Genomic DNA, 20,344 nt, shown 5'->3' with positions numbered 1-20,344 from the left:
TGCTTCTTCTGACCTCCACGTGAGCACTTGCTTCATGAGTTCTCTGTTAAGAGTCTTTTAGGCAAATGTACTTTGGCATTCGAACAAGGTGGCCAGTCCATTGGAGTTGCATTCTCTGGAGCAGAGTTTCAAAGCTTGTTCAAGAAAGGACCTCAGGGGCAGCTAGGTGGCGCAGTAGATAGAGGATGGGCCGTGGATTCAGGAGGACCTGAGTTCAAATTTGGCCTCAGACACTTGACACTTCCTAGCTGTGTGACCCTGGGCAAGTCACTTAACCCCAATTGCCTCAACCCCCCCCCCCCAAATAAAATAAAATAAAATAAAGGGTATTAAAAAAAAGAAAGAAAATTTAAAAAAAAAAAGAGGACCTCAGTGTCTGGTAACTTACCCTGCTAGGTGATCTTCAGAAACTTCCTAAGACAATTCAAATGGAAATGCTGACAGACTGTCCAGGTTTCACAGGCATACAATAATGAGGTCAGCACAACAGTTTTGTAGACCTTCAGTTTGATAGGCAGTCTAATACTCTCTCCCACACTTTCCTTCAGAGCCTCCCGAATACTGAGCTAGCCCTGGCCTGTCTATGTAGACATCACTAGAAAGTATACTCCCAAAGTGAACTTATCCACATTATTCAAAACTTCTCCATTTGCTGTAACTGATGGATGTAAATCTGTATGGATGGTGTGGTGCTAGCAGATGGAGCACCTATGATTTCTTGATGTTAATTGTCAGGTGCAAATTAGCACAAGAAGCAGAGAACTGATCCATATTTTGTTGGATCTCAGCCTCAGGGGTTGCACTGAGTGCACAATCATCTGCAAACAAAAAATCATGCACATATTCTCCTTCTACTTTAGTCCTGGCTTGAGAAAACTAGTACTTTGAAAATCTTAAAGTGTTATACAAATTCTAGCTATTATTATTAGTATTATGTTAGATAACATTATTAATATTATCTACTATGTAATCTAAGATATAGACAATTTGTATGTTGTTTTTATTAAAATTATCATTATGGAACCACAAATGACATGAGGCATCTTGCCCCCAGGATCTTACCTGGGATTAGGGATCCTGAAACCTGCCCTATCTAAGAGGCAAGTGACTGCTCCGGGTACAGCATATCATTGGACTATGCACCATCCCCTACCATCCTGAGTAACACAAAGGAATTGATGCTGAATACAAGTTCAGTTAGTCACAGGTTAATTACTAATCCAGAAACTTTGGCTCAATCTCTTCTTTGTCCCTTTTATTGGAGAAAAAATAAACTAGCCCTGGGGCAGCTAGGTGACACAGTGAACAGAGCACCGGCCCTAAAGTCAGGAGGACCTGAGTTCAAATCTGACCTCAGACACTTGACACTTACTTGCTGTGTGACCCTGGGCAAGTCACTTAACCCCAATTGCCTCACCAAAAAACAAAAACTGGCCCTGCCTTCTGATGTTACCCTGTGAGGAGGGGAGCTGTGGTACTTCTCCACCCACTGGCTAACAAATCCCCACCTCCAATTTTCCCAATCCTTATGAGCCAGAATTTCTGAAAACTGTCTTCTGATGCCAACATTCTCAGATCTCTCATCAACATCTACCCCAGCTCTATAACTCCCAGCATCCTAGCCCTGCCACCCTACTGGCTGAAGTCTTAAACAAACAAGTTTCCCTTCATGGACTCCTCATTCGCTCATACACCTAATATGTTGCCAACTATTGTCATTTCTATCCTAATATCTCACATAGTCTTCTATTTGCTTCAGGTCCTCAACGCCCTTACTGAAATCAATCAATAAATATCAAAAGAATTATTAAGTCATTACCATGTGCCAGGCATGTAAGTGTAAAGAATTGTGACTTGGAGTTTTTATAACCCCATCTTTGCTTCATCGTGGTCAAACAGAAAAGATGCAAGCTTTAAAAGCCTAAGAGAAGATGAGTGTGTACTTTAAGAGATTATGGAACAAACAACACAAAGAACATTTATTGAATCAAAGTATCAAACTAAGTACCTAACCCCCACTTAGGAGTTCCCCCACACCCACATGGGCCTGGCCAAATTATAATGGGGACAGCTCAGGGGGTATGTTAAACCAACTGGAGAGAGAGAGAGAGAGGCAGGAAGTGGGGGAGAGATTCAGAGAGAGACAAAGGAGGAAGGTTGAGAGAGAGAGAGAGAGGAGGAGAGAGGAGATGGTGTGTGTTTGATCTTCAGACCTAACCAGGAGAGACTGCAAAGCTGATTCTCTTTAGAACTGCTGACTCCAGGAGGTAGTGAGTTTGTGTTCCTTCCAGTGAGGCTGGCTCATTAAGCCACCTAAGCTGGAAACAAGTTTAGTGTTTGAGTTAGTTTTTGCCAGACCCAAGGTGTTCTGAGTAGCTGAGGAAGTAGAGCTTATTCGAGGTACCTGGGGCCTTTTTACCCCAGAGAGTTAAATTCTAACTTTATTTTTCTCATTGTACCTGGCTTTATTAACTCCACTTCTGTTGTAAATTTTGTTACCATTAATAAAACCTGATTTGTTTGTGGAAAAGAAGCTGTTAATCTCCTTTCTTATTAGTCTGGGAGACATAACTGGAAAAGAGGCAGTTTGGAGAAGGGGAAACTCTGGACCTAGAGGTCCCCCATTATTTTCTGAACCCCAATATGATGGTGAGCCGCCCAATTAACTCCCTGTACTAAATTTGGCCCTGACATAAGGATGCAAAAAGAAGCAAAAGACTGTCCCTCCCCTCGAGGAGCTCATTATCTAACTGGGGAGACAAGAGGCAAACAATGCATATGAAGCAAGCTAAGTATAAAGTAAGTAAGAAATAAGTCCAAGAGTTTGGCAAACACTAGAACGAGGGGTTTAGGGAAGGCTTTCTGTAGAAGCCAAGGAGGCCAAGAGTCAAAGAGGAGGGAGAGCACTTCAGGCATGGGGGACAGCCGGAGAGAAGGTCCAGGGCCAAGAAATGGGATTGTCTCTTCATGGAACAGCAGGAGACCAGCGCAACTGGACTGACGAGCACATGGAGAGAAGAAGGATGCAAGAGGGCAGGCCACAGAGGGCACTTTGTATCTGGCCCTTAGAGGGTGAGAAGGGAGAATGTTACTGGTCAATCTCTGTCATGTGTGGCGGAGAATGGACTAGAGCGGGGAGAGACCGAGGCAGGCAGAACTCACCCCCACCCCCAGCAGCTATTTCAATAGTACAAGAGGGAGGTGATGAAGGCCTGCCCTGGCCAGGGGCAGTGTCAGAGGAGAAGGGGGCTTTGAGGATGTGCTTCGAAGGCCAAATGGGCAGGTCCTGACAACAGCTTGGACACGGGGATAAGAAACCATCAAGAATCCAGGATGAGTCCTGGGTTGCAAGCTTGAGGGTCTGGGAGGATCGTGTTGCTCTGAACAGTAACAGGGAAGTCAAGAATGGAGCAGTTTGGGGGCAAGATAATGAGTTGTCTTGGACATGCTGACTATGTCTACTCCACACCCGGTTCGAGGAGTCTGAAAGGCAGTTGGAGATGCAAGACGAGGTCAGCAGAGAGGCTGGCAGTTGGAGATGCAAGACGAGGTCAGCAGAGAGGCTGGGGCAGGACAGGTAGATTACAGAATCATCAGCATAGAGATGGTCATTAAATCCCTAGCAGCTAAGGAGATCACCAAGTGAAGTAGTATAAAGGGAGGAGAGAAAAGGTCCCAGGACAGCCCTGAGGGCACCAGCCGGAGGAGGGCCAATTAAAGGAAAGAACAGCAAGAGAAGGACCAGTCAGATCCGTTGGCAGAGAGAAAACCAAGAAAGGCCAGTGATCAAATTCAGGAGAATGAGGACTGAGAAAAGACCAGTGGATCTGGCAACCAAGAGAGCATTAGTAACTCTGCAGAAAGCAGCTTTGGTGGAATGAGAAGGGACTGAGAGAAAATGAGAAGAAAGAAAGTGGAGGCACCGACTACAGTCAGCCTTTTCAAGGTAAGCTCCAGAAGAGATATGGGATGATAATTAGCAAGGACAGAAGGGTGGAAGTGAGGGTTATTTCAGGATAGGGACTATATGGGCGTATTTGTAGGCAGTACAAAATAAGCCAGTAGAGAGGGAGAGACTGAATAGTGAAAGAGTAGGGGTGACAGGGAGAGGGGGCAGTCCATTGGAAAAGATGGGATGGAATGGGATCACTGGTGCAAAAAGAGGGGGGTTAGCCTTGGGAAGGAGGAAGCCTGCCTCATATGTGAGACAGGTGGAGAAGACAGTGACAGAAGGAATGTGAGAGAGGAGATGAGGTAGAGGGAGGTCACAGCCAACTTTCTCAGCTGAGACAGTGGGAGGTTTGAGGAGGGATTAGGATTGTGTTCAACTTGCATCTTATTCTGGGCTCCCTGACCACCTCTATCATCTATCTATCTATCTATCTATCTATCTATCTATCAATCTATCTACCTACCTATCTATCTATCATCTACCTATCTATCTATCATCTATCTATCATGTATCTATCTATCTATCATCTATCTATCATGTATCTATCTATCTATCAATCTATCTATCAATCTATCTATCATCTATCTATCATCTATCTATCTATCATCTATCTATCATCTATCTATCTATCATCTATCTATCTACCTATCATCTATCTATCTATCATCTGTCTATCATCTATCTGTCTATCATCTATCTATCTATCTATCATCTATCTATCTATCATCTATCTATCTATCTATCATGTATCTATCATGTATCTATCTATCTATCATGTATCTATCTATCTATCATCTATCTATCTATCTATCATCTATCTATCTACAGTAGGATTGCCTTGTTGAGATTATGTAACATAAATCTGTAGCAACCCCAATCAGAATGGTTGTGGGACTTTCTCTACCTTTGGTCAGCAGCATGTGTGTAGGTGCGAAGGTGACAGATGCTGCAAGTCATCCAAGGCTGAGGCTTGCCTGGCCATAACTAGAGATGTGATGGAGCGGGACAGGGATTCAAGAGAGGAGGACAGGATAGAGTTGAATTGACTCACCAAGAGGTCAAGATGGGGAGGAGAATGGCTACCACTGGGGAGATAGCCTGGGAAAGAATTGAGCAGTCAAGGGATTAGAAGTCACAGAGCTGATTAAGAGCAGGGTTATGTAAGGAACGGCAGAAAGAGTAAGAAACCCCAGCAGCGGATGGTCAGTGAAGGGGATTTCAGAATTCTTGACACATATGTGGGGGATGGTAAGGTGCAGGGTATGACCATCTGTGTGTGGGGCTGGTGGGGTAGGGGTGGAGGAGTTCTGGAGGTTGAAGAAATTAACCATTAAAGTATCTGAGGAAGGACCAATATGTATGTCGTTGTCACCTAGTAGGAGGGCAGGAGATGGGATAGGAGAGAACATTTTAAGCCACATATCAAACTCACTGAACAAAGGAGAGTGGACGGACTCCCATTTGACATTTAAATCTCTTCATAACCTGCCCCCTTGCTACCTTCCAAGACTTCCTAAACATGACTGCTTCCCGCTCCCTAGGCTGCATGCAGGCTGCAGCTACTCTGTGGCAGGAACTGTGCTAGACGCCGAGGATGCAGAAACACAGGCAGGTCCTCAGGTTGCTCACTGGGCAGACCACCACATAGGAAGCTGAGCCCTGGGGAGAGAAGGGAAGGCTCTCAGGTGTGGGGCCCAGTGAAGAGGCCAGCATCGTCCTGCAACAGTGTGTCAAGGTGGGGAATGAGGAGCTGTCCCTGCTGAGCTCCAACCTCCTCTAAATGCAGGCTAGGCCCTCCAGTGAGGGATAGAGGGGAGTGAGGAGAGGCAGCAGGGAACCATGAGGGGTAGCACTCAATCCCTTCAACAATTTTCCAACTAGTGACTATCGGGGTTCCCCCTGAAACCCACCCCCCCCCCCACACACACACACATACACATGCTGACACAGAGGCAGATAACTCCAAACCTCAAAGGGCAGCCCATCCTTTGGACAGCTCCAATCTGTAGAAAGTTCTTCCTTACACTGATTTAACATTTGTCCCACAGCAATTTTAACTGAAATTTAATTTAAGCACAAGTCTTTAGGAAGACATCTCAAAAACCAAAATGTACCTGAAATGAGCATATACTGCAATAGATGTGCTCATAACAAAGATTTTCTGCAAATATTAGGGCTATGCCATTGATGCCGAGCTGAGTGAACACTTAGATGGGTGACTTGGGTATGAAGTAGTTAAGTTATGGAATGCATAAAGATCGTTTAAAATTTTTAAAGAATTTATCTCTTTTTCTCTTAACATCCCCTCCAAGTCATGTAAAGAAGTATTTAATTAGCATTTACTATGTGCTAAGCATTGATGATTTAAAGGCAAAAATATTTATGGTCCTGAAGCTTTCCAGATGCTCACACTCTAAGGCCTGGGGACAAACAAGAAAAGCACCTAGAGAAGGTAGGAAAGTGAGCTGAGTCCTGAAGGAATACAGGAAACTGGGGAATTGGAGACAAGGAGAACATTCCAGACAAGCAAGCCCAGAGCTGGGAATGAGGAAGAGCAGGTTATACTTTGAAGCTGGATTTTAGAGTAATGAGTAGAAACACTGAAAAGGTAGAAAGGGGACAGGTTGTAAAAGACTTTAAGTACTCAAGACAGGATTTTTATATTTGATCCTGGAGGTAATAGAGAGTCACTGCAGCTTTTGAGCAGAGAGTGACAGTCAAACCAGTGTTTTAGGAAAAGCACTTTGGCAACTGGCCCTACTCAGTGAGCCATATCATGTAACACATTTTTTAAAGAGGGGGAAAAAGTTTAGCAAAACTAACAGATTCATCAAGCAAGTCTGACAGTATGTGCAGTATTTCATACCTACCCGGCACACAGCAGGTGCTTAATAAATATTTACTGACTACTGACCATAGTCTCCCACCTATGAAAAGAGGCTAAGAAGATGTCTGTTCTCTCTCGTCACAATCCTCACTCAGTACCGTGTTTCTGTGGCTTTTCTTTCCATTTACTTGAATCTAGTCACTGTATATGGTTTTTTCTCGCTCTGCTTACTTCATTTTGCATCTGTTCAAACATGCCTTGCTCTGCTTTTAAAATCCTTCAAGCTGATCGTTTCTCATGTTTCTGCCATGGTCTATATTGTATTCACGCACCACGAGCTGTTGAGTCATGCCTCATTCCACAAGTATCTCCTTTGTTTCCAGGTCTTTGCTACCAATCAATGGGCTGTCACAAATATTTTGGTCTATAGAGGATCTTTCTTTCTGTCTTTGGTCTCTTAGGAGTCTATGCCCAAGAGTATGACTTGTGGGTCACGAGGCACGGACATCGGAGCTCTTTTTTCCAAGTAGCTTTCCAGACTTGTCGGAGCACTGCAGAGCTCTGCCCATGTCTCACTAAGCCTGTATTTCTGCACTAACAATTCAGAACAACTTCTACATGGACACACATGAAGACTGGGAGCTCCTCAAAGGCAGGGGCTGTCTTTTGCCTCTGTAGCCCCAGTGCTTAGCACAGCGGCTGACACATACTAGGTGCTTCATAAATGTAGTGACTGACATACAAGGCTTCAAGGGAGAAAGGGAAAAATGTTAAGGGCATGGGAAAAACTGGGGGGCCTCATAAATATGTGGTAAAGCAGCTTTTGAAGGACCGCCCCTTTTGGGGAGGAAACCGTGAGGAACAACTGGGCACCTGCTGCTGCCCGGGAAAGCGTGGCCAAGCACGCCGTACTTCCCGGACGCCAACTTAAAACTGAGTAGTAGAACAGAAACTCTCGCTCAGTCTCACACTCTCTGGCTTGACGGTATTCTGGTGATCAGCTCTGGTTCTCAGCCTGGCAGGCAGTTTGGTGATTCGGTGAGTTTTATAAAAGAATATAGACTAAGCTTAGATCTAAGACTATACATTTGTATTTCTACTTTTCTATTTCCCTAATTGGTATCACCTGTTTGTTGTCTAAACAATAAAGGCTAATCTCTCAGTGATTAAAGCTCAGAGGCTTCTTTTCTTACTGGTCTGGGAGATGTATAAGGGAAAAGTTAAAGGGGGAGTTTAATGCTCTTATATCCAATTTGAAATCTCACAAATACAATTAAAGATGATCAAGAGAATCATTTTTTAAGAGAATCTTAATAATTAGTATATTCCTATTCTTCTACTTACACAAAATCTTCAGAGGTCTTTAGGAGTGTTATTAATAAGCAAGTTTTCTCAAGTGATACTCAACAACAGACCACATATTTACCTTCTCACAACTGACTGAAAGATATAGAAAATATATGCTTGTTTATTGATAACAAAAAAGAAATTGAGGCTGTAAAACAAAACATTGCGTTACAAGATTTTTTACATCAAGATATCTCCCATCCATACATCAAGATCATTGAAGATTTCCTAGAAAATGAAACATAATTGTTCAATGATCCCCTGATAATAATTAGGCGAAGAAAAAAACCAAACCCACCAAGAGTTAAGCTTGCCCCCAAGTATCTGCCCCTCTGAAGCAGCAGGCCTAATGCAGAGCCCAGGTCCACAGGGGATTCCTTGGGGGTAGTAAGGTTCTCTTCTTTGAGAATGATGGGCTAATTGCATTAAGAGCCAGGATACCACAAAGCCTCCTGGAAGAAATCATTAATCGCCTAAAGGAGTTGGTTCAACCATTGGGAGAAGACCAAATGAATGAAGAATGTTGATTGCCAAGATTTTAACATGAATTTGGATAAAGACCCTACAAAGTTTGTCCAGCAGTGTGTTGACCTGGAATAGTCAGTGCAAATGGACAAGGAGTAGGGACAAGAATTGAAAAGAAGAGGATAGCAGGCTGGGTACCTGTCAGGAAACTGCATTATCAAAACTTCGAGTTTCTCTTTGCCAATGAACCTCATCATTAATTAATCGATCCATCATTAATATAATCATGGTACAGTATAAAGATGACTAGCTCTGGAATCAGAGGACTTGAGTTCAAATCCTGTTTCCAATATAAAGTGCCTAGGGTCTCCCAAAGCACAGCGTTTAACCTCCCTGGGCCTGATTATCCCAAATGCCAAACGAAGCATTGGACTCTCCAGTCTCCAAGGTGCCTTCAGAATCTAGATATATGATGCCATAAACAATTTGGTCACTTTATTGACTAGCAAAAGGGAAAGCTAATGAACCTGAGCTCATCCTGGCATAGTGGGAGAACAAATGACAATCAAATAGTCAGGCCAACCTCAACAGGGCAAAACACTGGTGAAATGGAAAAGCTGAGCTGCCATTCAAGACCAGCTGCAGCCCATTTTGCAGGCAAGTTACATTGGAAGATTGCGCAGGAGTAAATACCCCTACAAAGACGAGCTCCTCAATGTGGCAGCCAGAGAATGCTTGTGACCCTAAAACCTGGATTGTTTACCTACTGAAAGGCCAGGGACACTTTTTTTTTTTTGTAAGGCAGAGCAATGAGGGTTAAGTGACTTGCCCAGAGTCACACGGCTAGTAAGTGTCAAGTGTCTGAGGTTGGATTTGAACTCAGGTCCTCCTGAATCCAGGGCCAGGGCTCTATTCACTGAGCCACCTAGCTGCCCCCAGGGACACTCTTAATCCCAGGAATAGGCACCAGAAGTTCCCTCTTACTCAATGGATAACAAAGCTGCTGTGGCAACTCATTACACAAGGACATTAAACTGTCCAGTTACACAGTGTCCTATCTCTGTACTTCTTCAGGACCTGCAGTATCTTTTTGTTCAGAACTCCTTCTCTTCTCTATTCTTGAATCAGTCTCCATATCTATTTCTGGGTCACTTCCCTGTTTTCATTCCCCATCTGGAAAATGCCAATAAATGTCTCTAATTGATCTGCATCTGGAATCCCACTCAAGTACTCAGTTAGAAGGGACCCTGAGCTGTCCCAGCTGATCCAACCTTGGGAGTTCTGGTCTTGGATTCCGAAAACGTGAATAGAGTTCCAAGTATAAGGCATGAGTTATGTAACCTCTGGACAAGTCACTTCCTTCCCTGAGCCTCAGTCTCCTTGTGTGTCAAATGGGGACAAGAATTCTTGCACAGCTAATTTCTAACAAGAGAGTTGTGAGGGAGTATTTTGTAAACCTTAAAATTTCAGTTATTGTTGTAACATCTAATAACCACATCATTAAATTCAACAGACACTTGTTAAGCATAGCCTAATATGTGCCAGGCCCTGGGGAGAAGGCACAAAATTTAGATAGACCCCCTCCTCTAGACTCACAGAATTGACAACTTTAAAAGAAGAGAAAATATACAAATAGCTATGACATCCAACGGCATGTGAAAGGCATAGCAGGAAGGAGACGTGGTCTATAACCAAGGTGGCAGCTTCCTGTGGGCCACAAGCCATGCCCAACCCTCCCCAGTGTGGCCCCCAAGCAAATGCTAATGTTATTGGGAGAAAAATACGAAACAGCACAGATAACGTGAATTTGTATTTTCTCAGCCAATGTGTATTTCAGTTTGACATCTCTGATCTCTACTTTAACAAGGGGATAAGGGAAAATTCATGGAAGAGCCATTTAAGTTGAGATCCAAAGGATTATTAGGAATTCAATGGACAATGGAGAGAAAGAAAAGTATAGGACTCTCAAGAATTGGAAACAAGTTTAAAAGCCACTGAATAGAACTCAGTGACTGAATGAAAATTCCTTCTACAACATATCTGGTCCAGTGTGGCCTAAAATAAGGAAACGGTATTAGATAAAACCTGGAAAGTATGGGTGCAAGATTGTGGGGGTCCTTAAATGCAAGGTATGGAGTTATAATTTTACTCCGTAAGCTGGAGGGAGTCACTGAAAATTTTTAAGTAGAGAAGGAACATGAAAAAAATTTTATTTATAATTCATGGAAGCCGAACGAAGAGGATTGGATGGGACAAGAATAGGGGTTGCCTGACTTGTTACGAGATGTGCCAGGGCACTGATAGTGACAAAGAGAAGGGGGAAACACCCAAAGGAGGCAGAATTGACATAGCTTGTGTATGAGAGGTATAGGGAAAAGGCTGAAGAATATTAAAGCTTTTAACATGGAACAATGAGTAAACTGTGATAGAAATGGTAAAGTGAGGAAAACAGGGAAAAAGATGTATTTAGATGCAGGTCTAGAGGTGGAGAGTTCAGAACCAGTTATGGATAAAGATGTTAACTAGAGTTGTGGGACGCAATCAGACTGCTGAGTGAGGAATGATAAAGAAAGAAACAAAAACAGCCAAGGACTTAACTTTGGAGAGGACACCTTAAGGGGCTGAGAAGAGGCAGTGCCAAAAGGTGCTGTTAGAGGAAAGATTTTCTGTCCAAAATGAGGTCAATCTCTCCAAACTGCCACATAGAGGAATTGAAAAGGTCAAGAATCTCATGGGAAATAATGAAAAAAAAAGGGTAAAGAAAGGGGACCTAGCAGGACAGATCTCAGGAAACTACTAAGCAGCAGTCACCAGATAGCAGTTCAGAAACACAGCTTCACTGGTGAAACAGTGTAGCACACAGCACTGTCAGAATCAGGTGCTGACAAAATGAAATGCTCATTTCCTTCTTTGTTGTAGTGGTGGATAACTGGAAATTAAAGGAATACACGCTGACTGGGAAATAAGTGAACACAGCATGAATGTCACAAAATACTATTGAAACAAATGAAGGGGCAATTACAATGAAATCTATCTCCCGTGAAAAGATGGCCCTTCTTGCAAAGGAGATCCCTGGCTTCTGTCAAGTCCTACCCTCTACAAGAAGCCTTCCCTCTGAGATTACCTTCAGCACCATTAGACCGGGAGGTCCTTGAGAGGAGGGACTGTTTTTTGCCTTTCTTTGTATTCCCAGCCCTCAGTAAAGGTGCCTAGTAAATGTCTGCTGACCTGGGAGTCAGTAAGATCTTGCTGGGCTAGAGCATGGGGTCGAATCTTATATTAAGCACTTAACAAATGCTTGCTGAATGGCTGACTAACCTGAGAAGACTTGGATGAATTGATGCAGAGTGAAGTGAGCAAAGCAAGAACAATTTATGCAATAACACTATAAAAACAACTTTCCAAGACTTAAGAACTCTGATCAATAACCAAAGTACTGATGAAGCATGAGCGAGAAGTGGTACAGAATGGAACATATGTGTGTGTGTGTGTATTTGGATATAGCTAATGCAGAAATTTATTCTATTTGACTATACAGATTTGTTAAAAGGGTTATGTTTTGGGTCCCACCACTCCCACCCTGCCATGAGAGTAGAAAGAAGAGAAAATTGATTTTTAATGGGGGGAAGATCAAAACAAACAAAAAAAAGCCTTGAGTCTGAAGTACATTTTTTTCATCAATACATACATTGCTCTCTCCAAAGCGAATGATTTCTTTGTTGCCAAATCCAATGGCCTTTTCTCAGTCTTCACTGCCCTTCACCTCCCTTCATCCTTTGTAATCGATCACCCTCTTCTCTTGGTTCTCTTCCTACCTATCTGACTCCTCCTTCTCAGACATCTTTGCTTCATCCTCCTCCTGGTCACACCCTCTACCCACGAGAGTCCTACACGATTCTGTTGTGGAGCCTCTTTCCTCCCAGTGCAGGATTTCATCGGGTAATCTCATCAGCTATCATGGGTTTCATGACCACTTCTATGCTGATGACTCTCAAATCTTTACCCAGCCTGCACTAACGTCTTTGCTAACTTCTAATCGTAAACCTTCACCAGCCTTTTAGCTAGAACTGGATGTCCAGCAGACAAGACATCTTACATCTTACACTCAACACGTCCAGAACAGAACTCATTACCTTTCCTGTAAACCTCCTGCCCCCACCTTCTCTATTACAGTCGAGGGAATTACCTTCCACCCAGTCCCCCAGGCTTGGAAGCTAGGAGTCATGATGGATTCTTCACCATGTCTTACCTCAACAACCACCAATTTCACCTTTGCAACATGTGTCCCTTTCTTCTGACTCTACTACTCTGCAGTAAGTGGGTCTGCCTGCCTCAAGTCTCTCCCCACTCCAATCGGCCCTCCATGTAGACACCAAAGCCATTTTTTTAAAGTGCTGGTCCAATTATGTTGTTTTTCAGTCATGCCGGTCTCTTCCTAATCCCTTTGGGGGAAGGAGGAACAAGTGAAACTAGTGAGCAACTACCACCTCCCTCAGCAGATGACCTCACCTTCTACTTTACTCAAAGCGTCTTTGTTCATTCATCCTCTCTCCTTAGTGGGTGTCTGAACAGCCTGAACTCAGGCGGTGACTTCCTCAACCCTCTGCCCCCCACTTCCCGGCGCTCTGGGGTGCCTCCTCACTGGTCACTGGACCACAAAGTTCTGATCCTTCTGGGGTGGCCTCGGAGCCCTGGACTCTGGGCTCCTCCGGAGGAAAACCTTCCAGCCCGAGCTTCTCGGCGCTGCGCAGGAGGACACAGGCCCGGGACCTCCACGGGGATCCTGCCTCCAAATCCGGGGGTCCCTCCACCCCGGCCTCCTGCCATTTCCTTAACTAGCGTCTCCCAAACCCCTGCCCAGCCGCTGGGAGGGCAAGTCGTTCGCGGTCCTGGCCGCCGCGGCCATTCAAGCGGGGACCTGAATGAAGCCCAGACGGGGCTGAGCGCGAACGTTTGAGCTTTCTGGGACCCCCGACCCGACCCTGCTGAGATGCCCCTGCTCCCACGCAGCTGCTTTTCCTGCACGAGCCATAATTAAGCACCTACGACCAATCGGTAAGCACCGATTAGCCGCCCTCGGCCACGTATAGATGGGAACGGAACAGAAGGGGCTTTCGAAAGGAGTGAAGGGGGCCGGGAGATCAGGTTACGGAACCAGAACCGGGCCAGGCCTCGGGGCACCGTGACCAGCCGCGAGGGGCCACCCACTGCGCTGTGGTGAGAGGGGGGCGCACCCTGTGCCCCTTTTCCACGGGCCGTCGGGGCGCGCCTAGCCTGCCCCGTCCGACCGCGGGGGGGAAGGGGGTGGGGACGGCCCCCCCCGCGCGGCAGGGTGCCGGGCACACAGTGGGCGCTTTAACAGCGCAGGTCGCGGTGGGTCGCGAGGCTCGGCACAGACCGGACGCGGATCGTGCTTCCTAAGGACGGGCCCACGCCGCGGAGCCGCCCACGGGGCGGGACGAGCCCAGAGGCTTCTGAGCAGCGGAGCCCGGGGCCGGGGAGTTGGGCGGGTCCTTCTCGCGCGGCCGCGCCAGGCCCAGGCGCCGCTCTCACCTTCGCTCAGCTCCCGGCCCGACAGGTTGAGCTGGCCGCTCTTCCGCGCCGCCTTCAGCAGCCCCTGAGGGACGACGGCGCCGCCGTCGCCCCTGTCGTGACGGAAGCCCGCCCGCAGGTCCCGGCCCGGGGCCGCCACCGCTCGACCGTGCCGCGACATGTCAGCGTTCCCGCCTAGGTCCCCCGCCGCCCCGCCCACTCTGTGACGTAAAAACGGCGCGCCGCACCGCCCGCTCGCCTCGGCCCAAACCCGTTGCCTCGTCCGTCTCGTGACGTACAAACGCCGCGCCCCGCTCCGCGAGTCGCGCGCCCTTAGGCGAAAGGCGCGAGCTCCGCCCACCCGGTGGCGTACAAGAGGCGCGCCCCGCCCCGGCCGGCCGCGCGCGAAGGGAGGGGGGACGTGAGCGCCGAGCCCGGACGCGGTGTGCGCGGTGACGTGGCGGCCGGCGCGCCTGTGACGTCGCCAGCGGCGTCTGGGGCCCGGAGGGAGGGAGGCAGGAAGGAGGATCCTGGAGAGGCGCCGGGACTGACTGCGTGTTCCTCAGAGCCAGCGTCCTCCTCAGGTAAGCGGGCGTCGAGGCCCCGTCCAGGCCCTGTTAGGACCTGCCGCGGGCCGGGGGCGGGCGGGTAGGCCAGGGGCCCGGCGGGTAGGCCTGGGGCGGGGCGGGGAGCGGGGACGGCCCGTCGGCCGCGAAGGCCTCGCCGAGTGCGCGGGCCGCAGGCCGCGCCGAAGGACGGCCTAGGCCTGCGCCCCGGGCCGTGTGGAACCCATCCGGCCGCCCCGAGAGCCGCGGGGGCTCAGGCCTAACGGGCTTAGGGCCTCCCCGGGCCGGCTCGAGAGCCGTCCGGAGCCGAGCTCGGGCCTGGGGCGGGAGCGAACGCGAGGCCGCTGAGGGCCACGCTCCCCTTCCAGACCGAGGAGGCCGGGGGCCGGAGAGCCCGGGGGCCGAGCGGGGCTTTCAGGGGCGGGAGGCGCGGGCCTCTCGGGCTGCCGAGGGTCTCTGAGCCCCGGGCGCGGGGGGCGGAGGAGGGGCCAGGGCCGAGGCCCGGCGGGGGCCCCTCCCCGGCGCCCCCGCGGCCGACGGGCCCGCCCTCGAGGGGCGTAGAGGCGGGCGCTCGCGGGCGGGGGCCGCGGGGGAGGAGGAGGAGGAGGAGGAGGGGCGGGGGCCGGTCCGAGCTTCCTTTCCCGCACCCCCGGGGGCACCGTCAGTCGTGGGGCGGGGAGATGGTTCCGCTTCGGACGGACAGCGAGCGATAGTCTGAGCCCGTGGGGGTCGGCTCCAAAACTCCTTTAGAAAGGAGCCCCGACGCTGCAGTCGGAGGACCTGGGTTCAAATCCTCTCTCTGACTTCGAACCCGTCCCTTCGCTTCCCCGAGCCCCCATTTCCCCATCTCTAAAAGCCGCCCAGGACGGTGCCTGAGGCCCCTTCCAGAGCTGTGTCTTCGATCCGGCCTCTGACACGTCCTGGCTGTGTGACCCTGCACGAGTCCCTTAACGTTCGGTCCCCGGGGAGCCCCCTTAGACTGAGAGTTGCAGGGGGTGTCAGCCTACGGGGTTCGAGAAAGGTTTTCCACACCGGGGATTCTTGGGGTCATGAACCTCCTTCGGTGCCTCGCACACACAATAGACATTTATTAAGGGCTTGCCCATTGATTGGGGGCAGAAAATGGGAGGCGTGGATTGAGGTTTCTAGAAATTTGACCAGTTTTACTTTGAGAAGTAAAGCTTTACCGGGTTGTGGGTTTGGAACCGGGGACACAGAAGTAGCTAAATTAATAATAGCAAAACTACCACAATGTTTGTAATGCGTTGATGGAAATTTTAACAGCCAGTGAGCTTGAAGCTCTCTCTAGTGAAACAAGTACACTTAGAGCAGTTAGCTCAATGTCAGTGCTATTCGGAGTCTTTTTGAATTCCAGATTTTGTTTAAAGTCCTTAAAACACTTCTGTATTTTCATCACTACATTCTTTTTGTCTTAACAGTTGCTCAGCAAAAAAAGAATGATAATATCTCTATATAGGCTCTCTGAACTTAGAACAAATAACTATCTGCTCTTACATGAAACTTTTCCACCTTGGCATATGATCTTGTCCATTGTTGTCAAAACCCCACAACATTTCAATGTGTTAAAATTTGTGGGGGGTGGGGACTTCACCAATTTCCGACTGATCCCATTCAAACATTTTGATTTCTGTACTTTTGTTTTATCTCTAAATGAAAAAAAATTACTTTTCTCTCACCATAGAAAAGAATGTCAAAAGCCTTCATGAGACAGCTCTCAACTGAAATACATTTAAATGTAACTATTTGTCAGTAACCATATTTGAAGGCATTTGTTAAATAATACTGTTAACATTGTTAATATTTTAAAGAAAAAAAACCACTTTAAATCCTCCTTGAACTAATTTTCCACCCAAGTATATGGCATTGTTTCCAAAGTCTGGAGGGCAAAGGATCCAACTTGGGAGAAGAGACAACAAACAGCAAAATGTTATGGCTTAGAACATGAAGTGTTTATTTAACTTTCTCAATTAACTTTTTTTTAATCATAACAGTATTTTATTATTTTCCAGTTAAATGTAAAGATAGTTTTCAACATTCGTTTTCATAAGCTTTTTAGTTCCAAATTTTTTCTTCCTTCCCTCCCCAAGAAAGAAAGCAGTCTAATATAGGTTATATTTATAAGTACTATCACATTAAACATATTTCTGCATTAGTCATGTTGTGAAAGAAAAAAATCAGAACACCAGGAAAAAAACTCAAAAAAGAAAAGAATGGGAACAGTATGGTTCAATCTGCATTCAGAATCCACAGTTATGTTTTCTGAGTGTGGAGAACATTTTCCATCATGAATTCTTTGGCTCAATTAACTTTGGGGGTGTGGGCTCCGCAATGAGAGTTAAGTAACTTGCCCAGGTCACAGCTAGTAAGTGTCAAGTGTTTGAGGCTGAATTTGAACTCAGGTCCTCCTGAATCCACTGAGCAACCTAGTTGCCCCAGATCAATTAACTTTTAAAAGGTGAATCATGTGGTAAATTTTAACATTTCTAACATTTTGTAATAATGATAAGGTACAATCCCTATTTTGAGGGTCCTTAATTTTTGTTTAATGATGTACAATTATATATGTACTCACAATTAAATGTTTCGTTTTGCATTCATGTACACTTTTTAGACTAAGGACTGAATCTGTCATTTCATTGGTTTAGGAAGCTTGCAAATAAGGGGAGCCCCTCTAGCAAAGCAGATCCTCTCTTTCATTTTTCCAACATAACCAGAGTCTGGGAGAACTCTCTAGAGGTCAGAGGTTAAATGACTTGTCCAGGGTAACTTAGCTAGTTTGTGTTTAGGGGTGATACTTGAACCCAGCCCTTTTCTAGCTCCTAGACTTTCTCTCTAACCTCTATGCCTTCCTGCCTCATAAAATAGTTTTTCTTTGCATAAAATGTTGTTCAAATGTCCTGCCCCATTCCTGTCTTGTGTGACAGAAAAACTAATTGCATAATAATGAAATATTTCAATTTTTAACATTATCTATAAATATTGTGGATAACTAGCCCACCTAAACACTTCAGTTATTTTTAAGATCACAAGGAGGCCTATGCTATGAAAATGTTTGAGAATCTTTATTTTAAATGAACCCAAGCTGAAAACATTTTTTTGGTGCTCTCTCAAAAGTTATATTCGTAGGCTAGGTTGCCTATCAATCATTTTCCAAGAAAGTTCCTGCTTTTTTCTGTCCAGATAAATAATCTGATTTTCTCTCTCTCTCTCTCTCTCTCTCTCTCTCTCTCTCTCTCTCTCTCTCTCTCTCTCTCTCTCTCTCTCTCACACACACACACACACACACACACACACACACACACACACACACACATATCTAATAATTCCCAAGGTGCCTTATTTCTGTTATAACAAATGTTGATACATTTTTACTTGTAGCCTCAATGGGGGGAGAGACACGACACTAGAGCTGCTACTTTTTCTAGTTTTTCCCTTGATATACACCCTTGTCAACAAAGTACAATATTGTTGTGTGTTCATAAGAGAATATCATCGGCTTGTGGGATTTACACTTTTTCAGTTAACACATCAGCTGCTCTGCAAAGACTACTTTTGTTTCAGAAATTTCAAACGCAGTAGACCGCTCTTCTAGGTCTGCTTAGAGTCTCCGAAGCACTAGAATCTTTTCCGCTGTAAAGGGCGCAGGGCCCAGCGTCTTTAAAACTACAAAACTTGGTTTTTACTTTACATGTTGCCAACTAGTCCTTTTCCACTTGATTGAACATGAAAAGTAGAACTTACTAGAAGGTTATTTGAGGTGAAAACAAACTTGGTTAAGGAATCACAAGTTTGTGGGGTTTTAGTCCTTTTGAAAAAGAGTTTCTTGGGGTTGCAGAGAAGTCTAGTCTGCATTTATCAAACACTCCATTCCATCCAAGCAGGCACTGTGCCCATGCAAAGACAAACTTACCTTCTATTGAACACACAGAGGGGAGTGAGGGAGTTCAAAGTGCAGACGGGATCTGAATGCTTGACAGTCTGTTGAAGGCCTGCAGTTTTCAGGGACGGCCTCCTGGAGGAGATGGTGCTTGGAGAGCAGCCAGAAATCCCAACAATTAAGAGCAAAGCAGATGCACTGAGGTGGGAGGTGGGATGTCCTGCCTTGGAAAGAGGAAGTAGGCCAGTTTGGCCACCCTGGGCAGCCCTGAAGGCGAAGGGTGTTTGTGTAATAAAGGGAAGTTGGAGTCGCTTAGTGAAGAAAATTAAATCTTTTATCTTTGAGGAGATGGAGGCCCACCCAAAACTCTTTTACATCCCTGCACGCCCCCAGCAGGATCCTCAGGCCTGTGCTCTTTAGGAATAGCAGTTTGGCGACTGTGTGGAGAGGGGAAAGACTAGAAGCAGGGAGTTGGCGATTTGTGCCAACCCTGGCAATTAGCCTCTTGCCACATTGTCTGGACATGAGGGTAAAGAAGGATGTGAAAGATTGTGAAGCCAAAATGGTGAGACTTGGACTTTGATCGGATATAAGAAGTGAAGGAATCCAGGAGGGTGTGCGCCAGGTGCCTAGAAGGAAGGATGGTGTTTAAAACATGCATAGGTTGGGGGAGGGGGGTTAATCATGAGTTCTCTTTAGGGCATGTTAAGTCGCAGGCTTCAGTAATTTGGGGGTCTTCCTTATCACCCCCAAAAGATTTTGTAATTAAACTGTTCACATAACTCTGCTTTTCCATGTTTGGTACTGGGCTCAAGAAAACAAAAGGGTTGGTTTTGGGGGTTTGGGTTTTTAAAACTATGGTCATTGTATGTAACTGAAAATGTTCTCCCCCCCCAATACTGTCCTACAGCTAATATTCATGTTTATATAGCGTTTTGTGGTTGTAATTGGGGGGGGGGGTTAAGGCTAAGAATTTGTTTGAAAAGAGGTCTCAAACAAATTTTTAAAGAAATTTTAAATTAGATCATAAAACGGGTTTGGGAGTGGTCAGAATACAGTCCTGCTGTCTTTTTAGCCTAAAATTGATAGCACTAAGCCTCCAAAGCATAACATTTCCCCTTTGGATTAAAAAGTTGTAACATTAAACTGTTTGATCATTATATTAGCATTATTAGAATGTCATTCTCTAATCTTACTTAGAAATTAATCTCAAGCTGTGGTATCAGACTCAAATAGAAATGGATCCCTTCAGGCTGCATATCAACTCAGAAAACCTCAAATTAGCATTACCTGTGCTGTATTGTAGTTTTATTTTGTTAGACATATCCCAGTTACATTTATTTGGTTTGGGCTGCATTCAGGATTTTGGCAGGCATGAATTTGACATCTGTGCTATAAAGGACTGCTAGACTGGGGTGGGGACCCTTACCAGCTTTTTCTTTTGTCCTGCAAGTGATTAATATAATTTTTTTTTAATTAAGCATATTTATTATGGGCCCTGGAGGAATTGCACGTAAACTAATTGATATCTAAATAAATTTGGGAGTTCAAATCAGGTTGATAATCTCAGGCCTAAAAGAAATATATATAGTTGGCTTATTTCCTTAGCTGCCAAGGGCCTTTCTATTTTCCTTTTTATTATCCTCATTTTCTCTTCTTTCCTCTTGCCCTCTCCCCTTGCCACCCCCTCTTCCCTAGTTAGGAGTTGGATAGACTAAACCTCTAATCAGGGTTAATTATTACTTGAAGCTAACTGT

At 46.0% G+C, this 20,344-nt stretch overlaps 2 protein-coding genes across 6 annotated transcripts in view; one reads left to right on the top strand and one right to left on the bottom strand.

Annotated features, from left to right (window-relative positions):
* Positions 1 to 14,359, bottom strand: part of LRRC40 (leucine rich repeat containing 40) — a 65,019-nt gene extending 50,660 nt beyond the window's left edge. Inside the window, exon 1 of one of the 2 annotated variants that reach the window (XM_044001628.1) lies at positions 14,145 to 14,359. In XM_044001628.1, coding sequence (XP_043857563.1) covers positions 14,145 to 14,304 — 160 coding nt within the window. In that variant the 5' untranslated portion in view covers positions 14,305 to 14,359. The remainder of the gene's footprint in view (positions 1 to 14,144) is intronic. The other variant, XM_044001626.1, reaches the window with a different exon arrangement.
* A 251-nt stretch (positions 14,360 to 14,610) lies between these two features.
* SRSF11 (serine and arginine rich splicing factor 11) overlaps positions 14,611 to 20,344 on the top strand; it is a 39,312-nt gene continuing 33,578 nt past the window's right edge. For 3 of the 4 annotated variants that reach the window (XM_044001053.1, XM_044001049.1, XM_044001051.1), the window contains exon 1: positions 14,611 to 14,707. The gene's annotated coding sequence lies outside the window, so the exon portion shown is untranslated. The remainder of the gene's footprint in view (positions 14,708 to 20,344) is intronic. The other variant, XM_044001052.1, reaches the window with a different exon arrangement.

The sequence above is a fragment of the Dromiciops gliroides genome, chromosome 4, assembly GCF_019393635.1.
Source record: "Dromiciops gliroides isolate mDroGli1 chromosome 4, mDroGli1.pri, whole genome shotgun sequence".
Classification (NCBI taxonomy): Eukaryota; Metazoa; Chordata; class Mammalia; order Microbiotheria; family Microbiotheriidae; genus Dromiciops; species Dromiciops gliroides.
The sequence above is the reverse complement of the archived record's forward strand: the minus strand, read 5'-3'. Positions and strand labels throughout refer to the sequence as shown.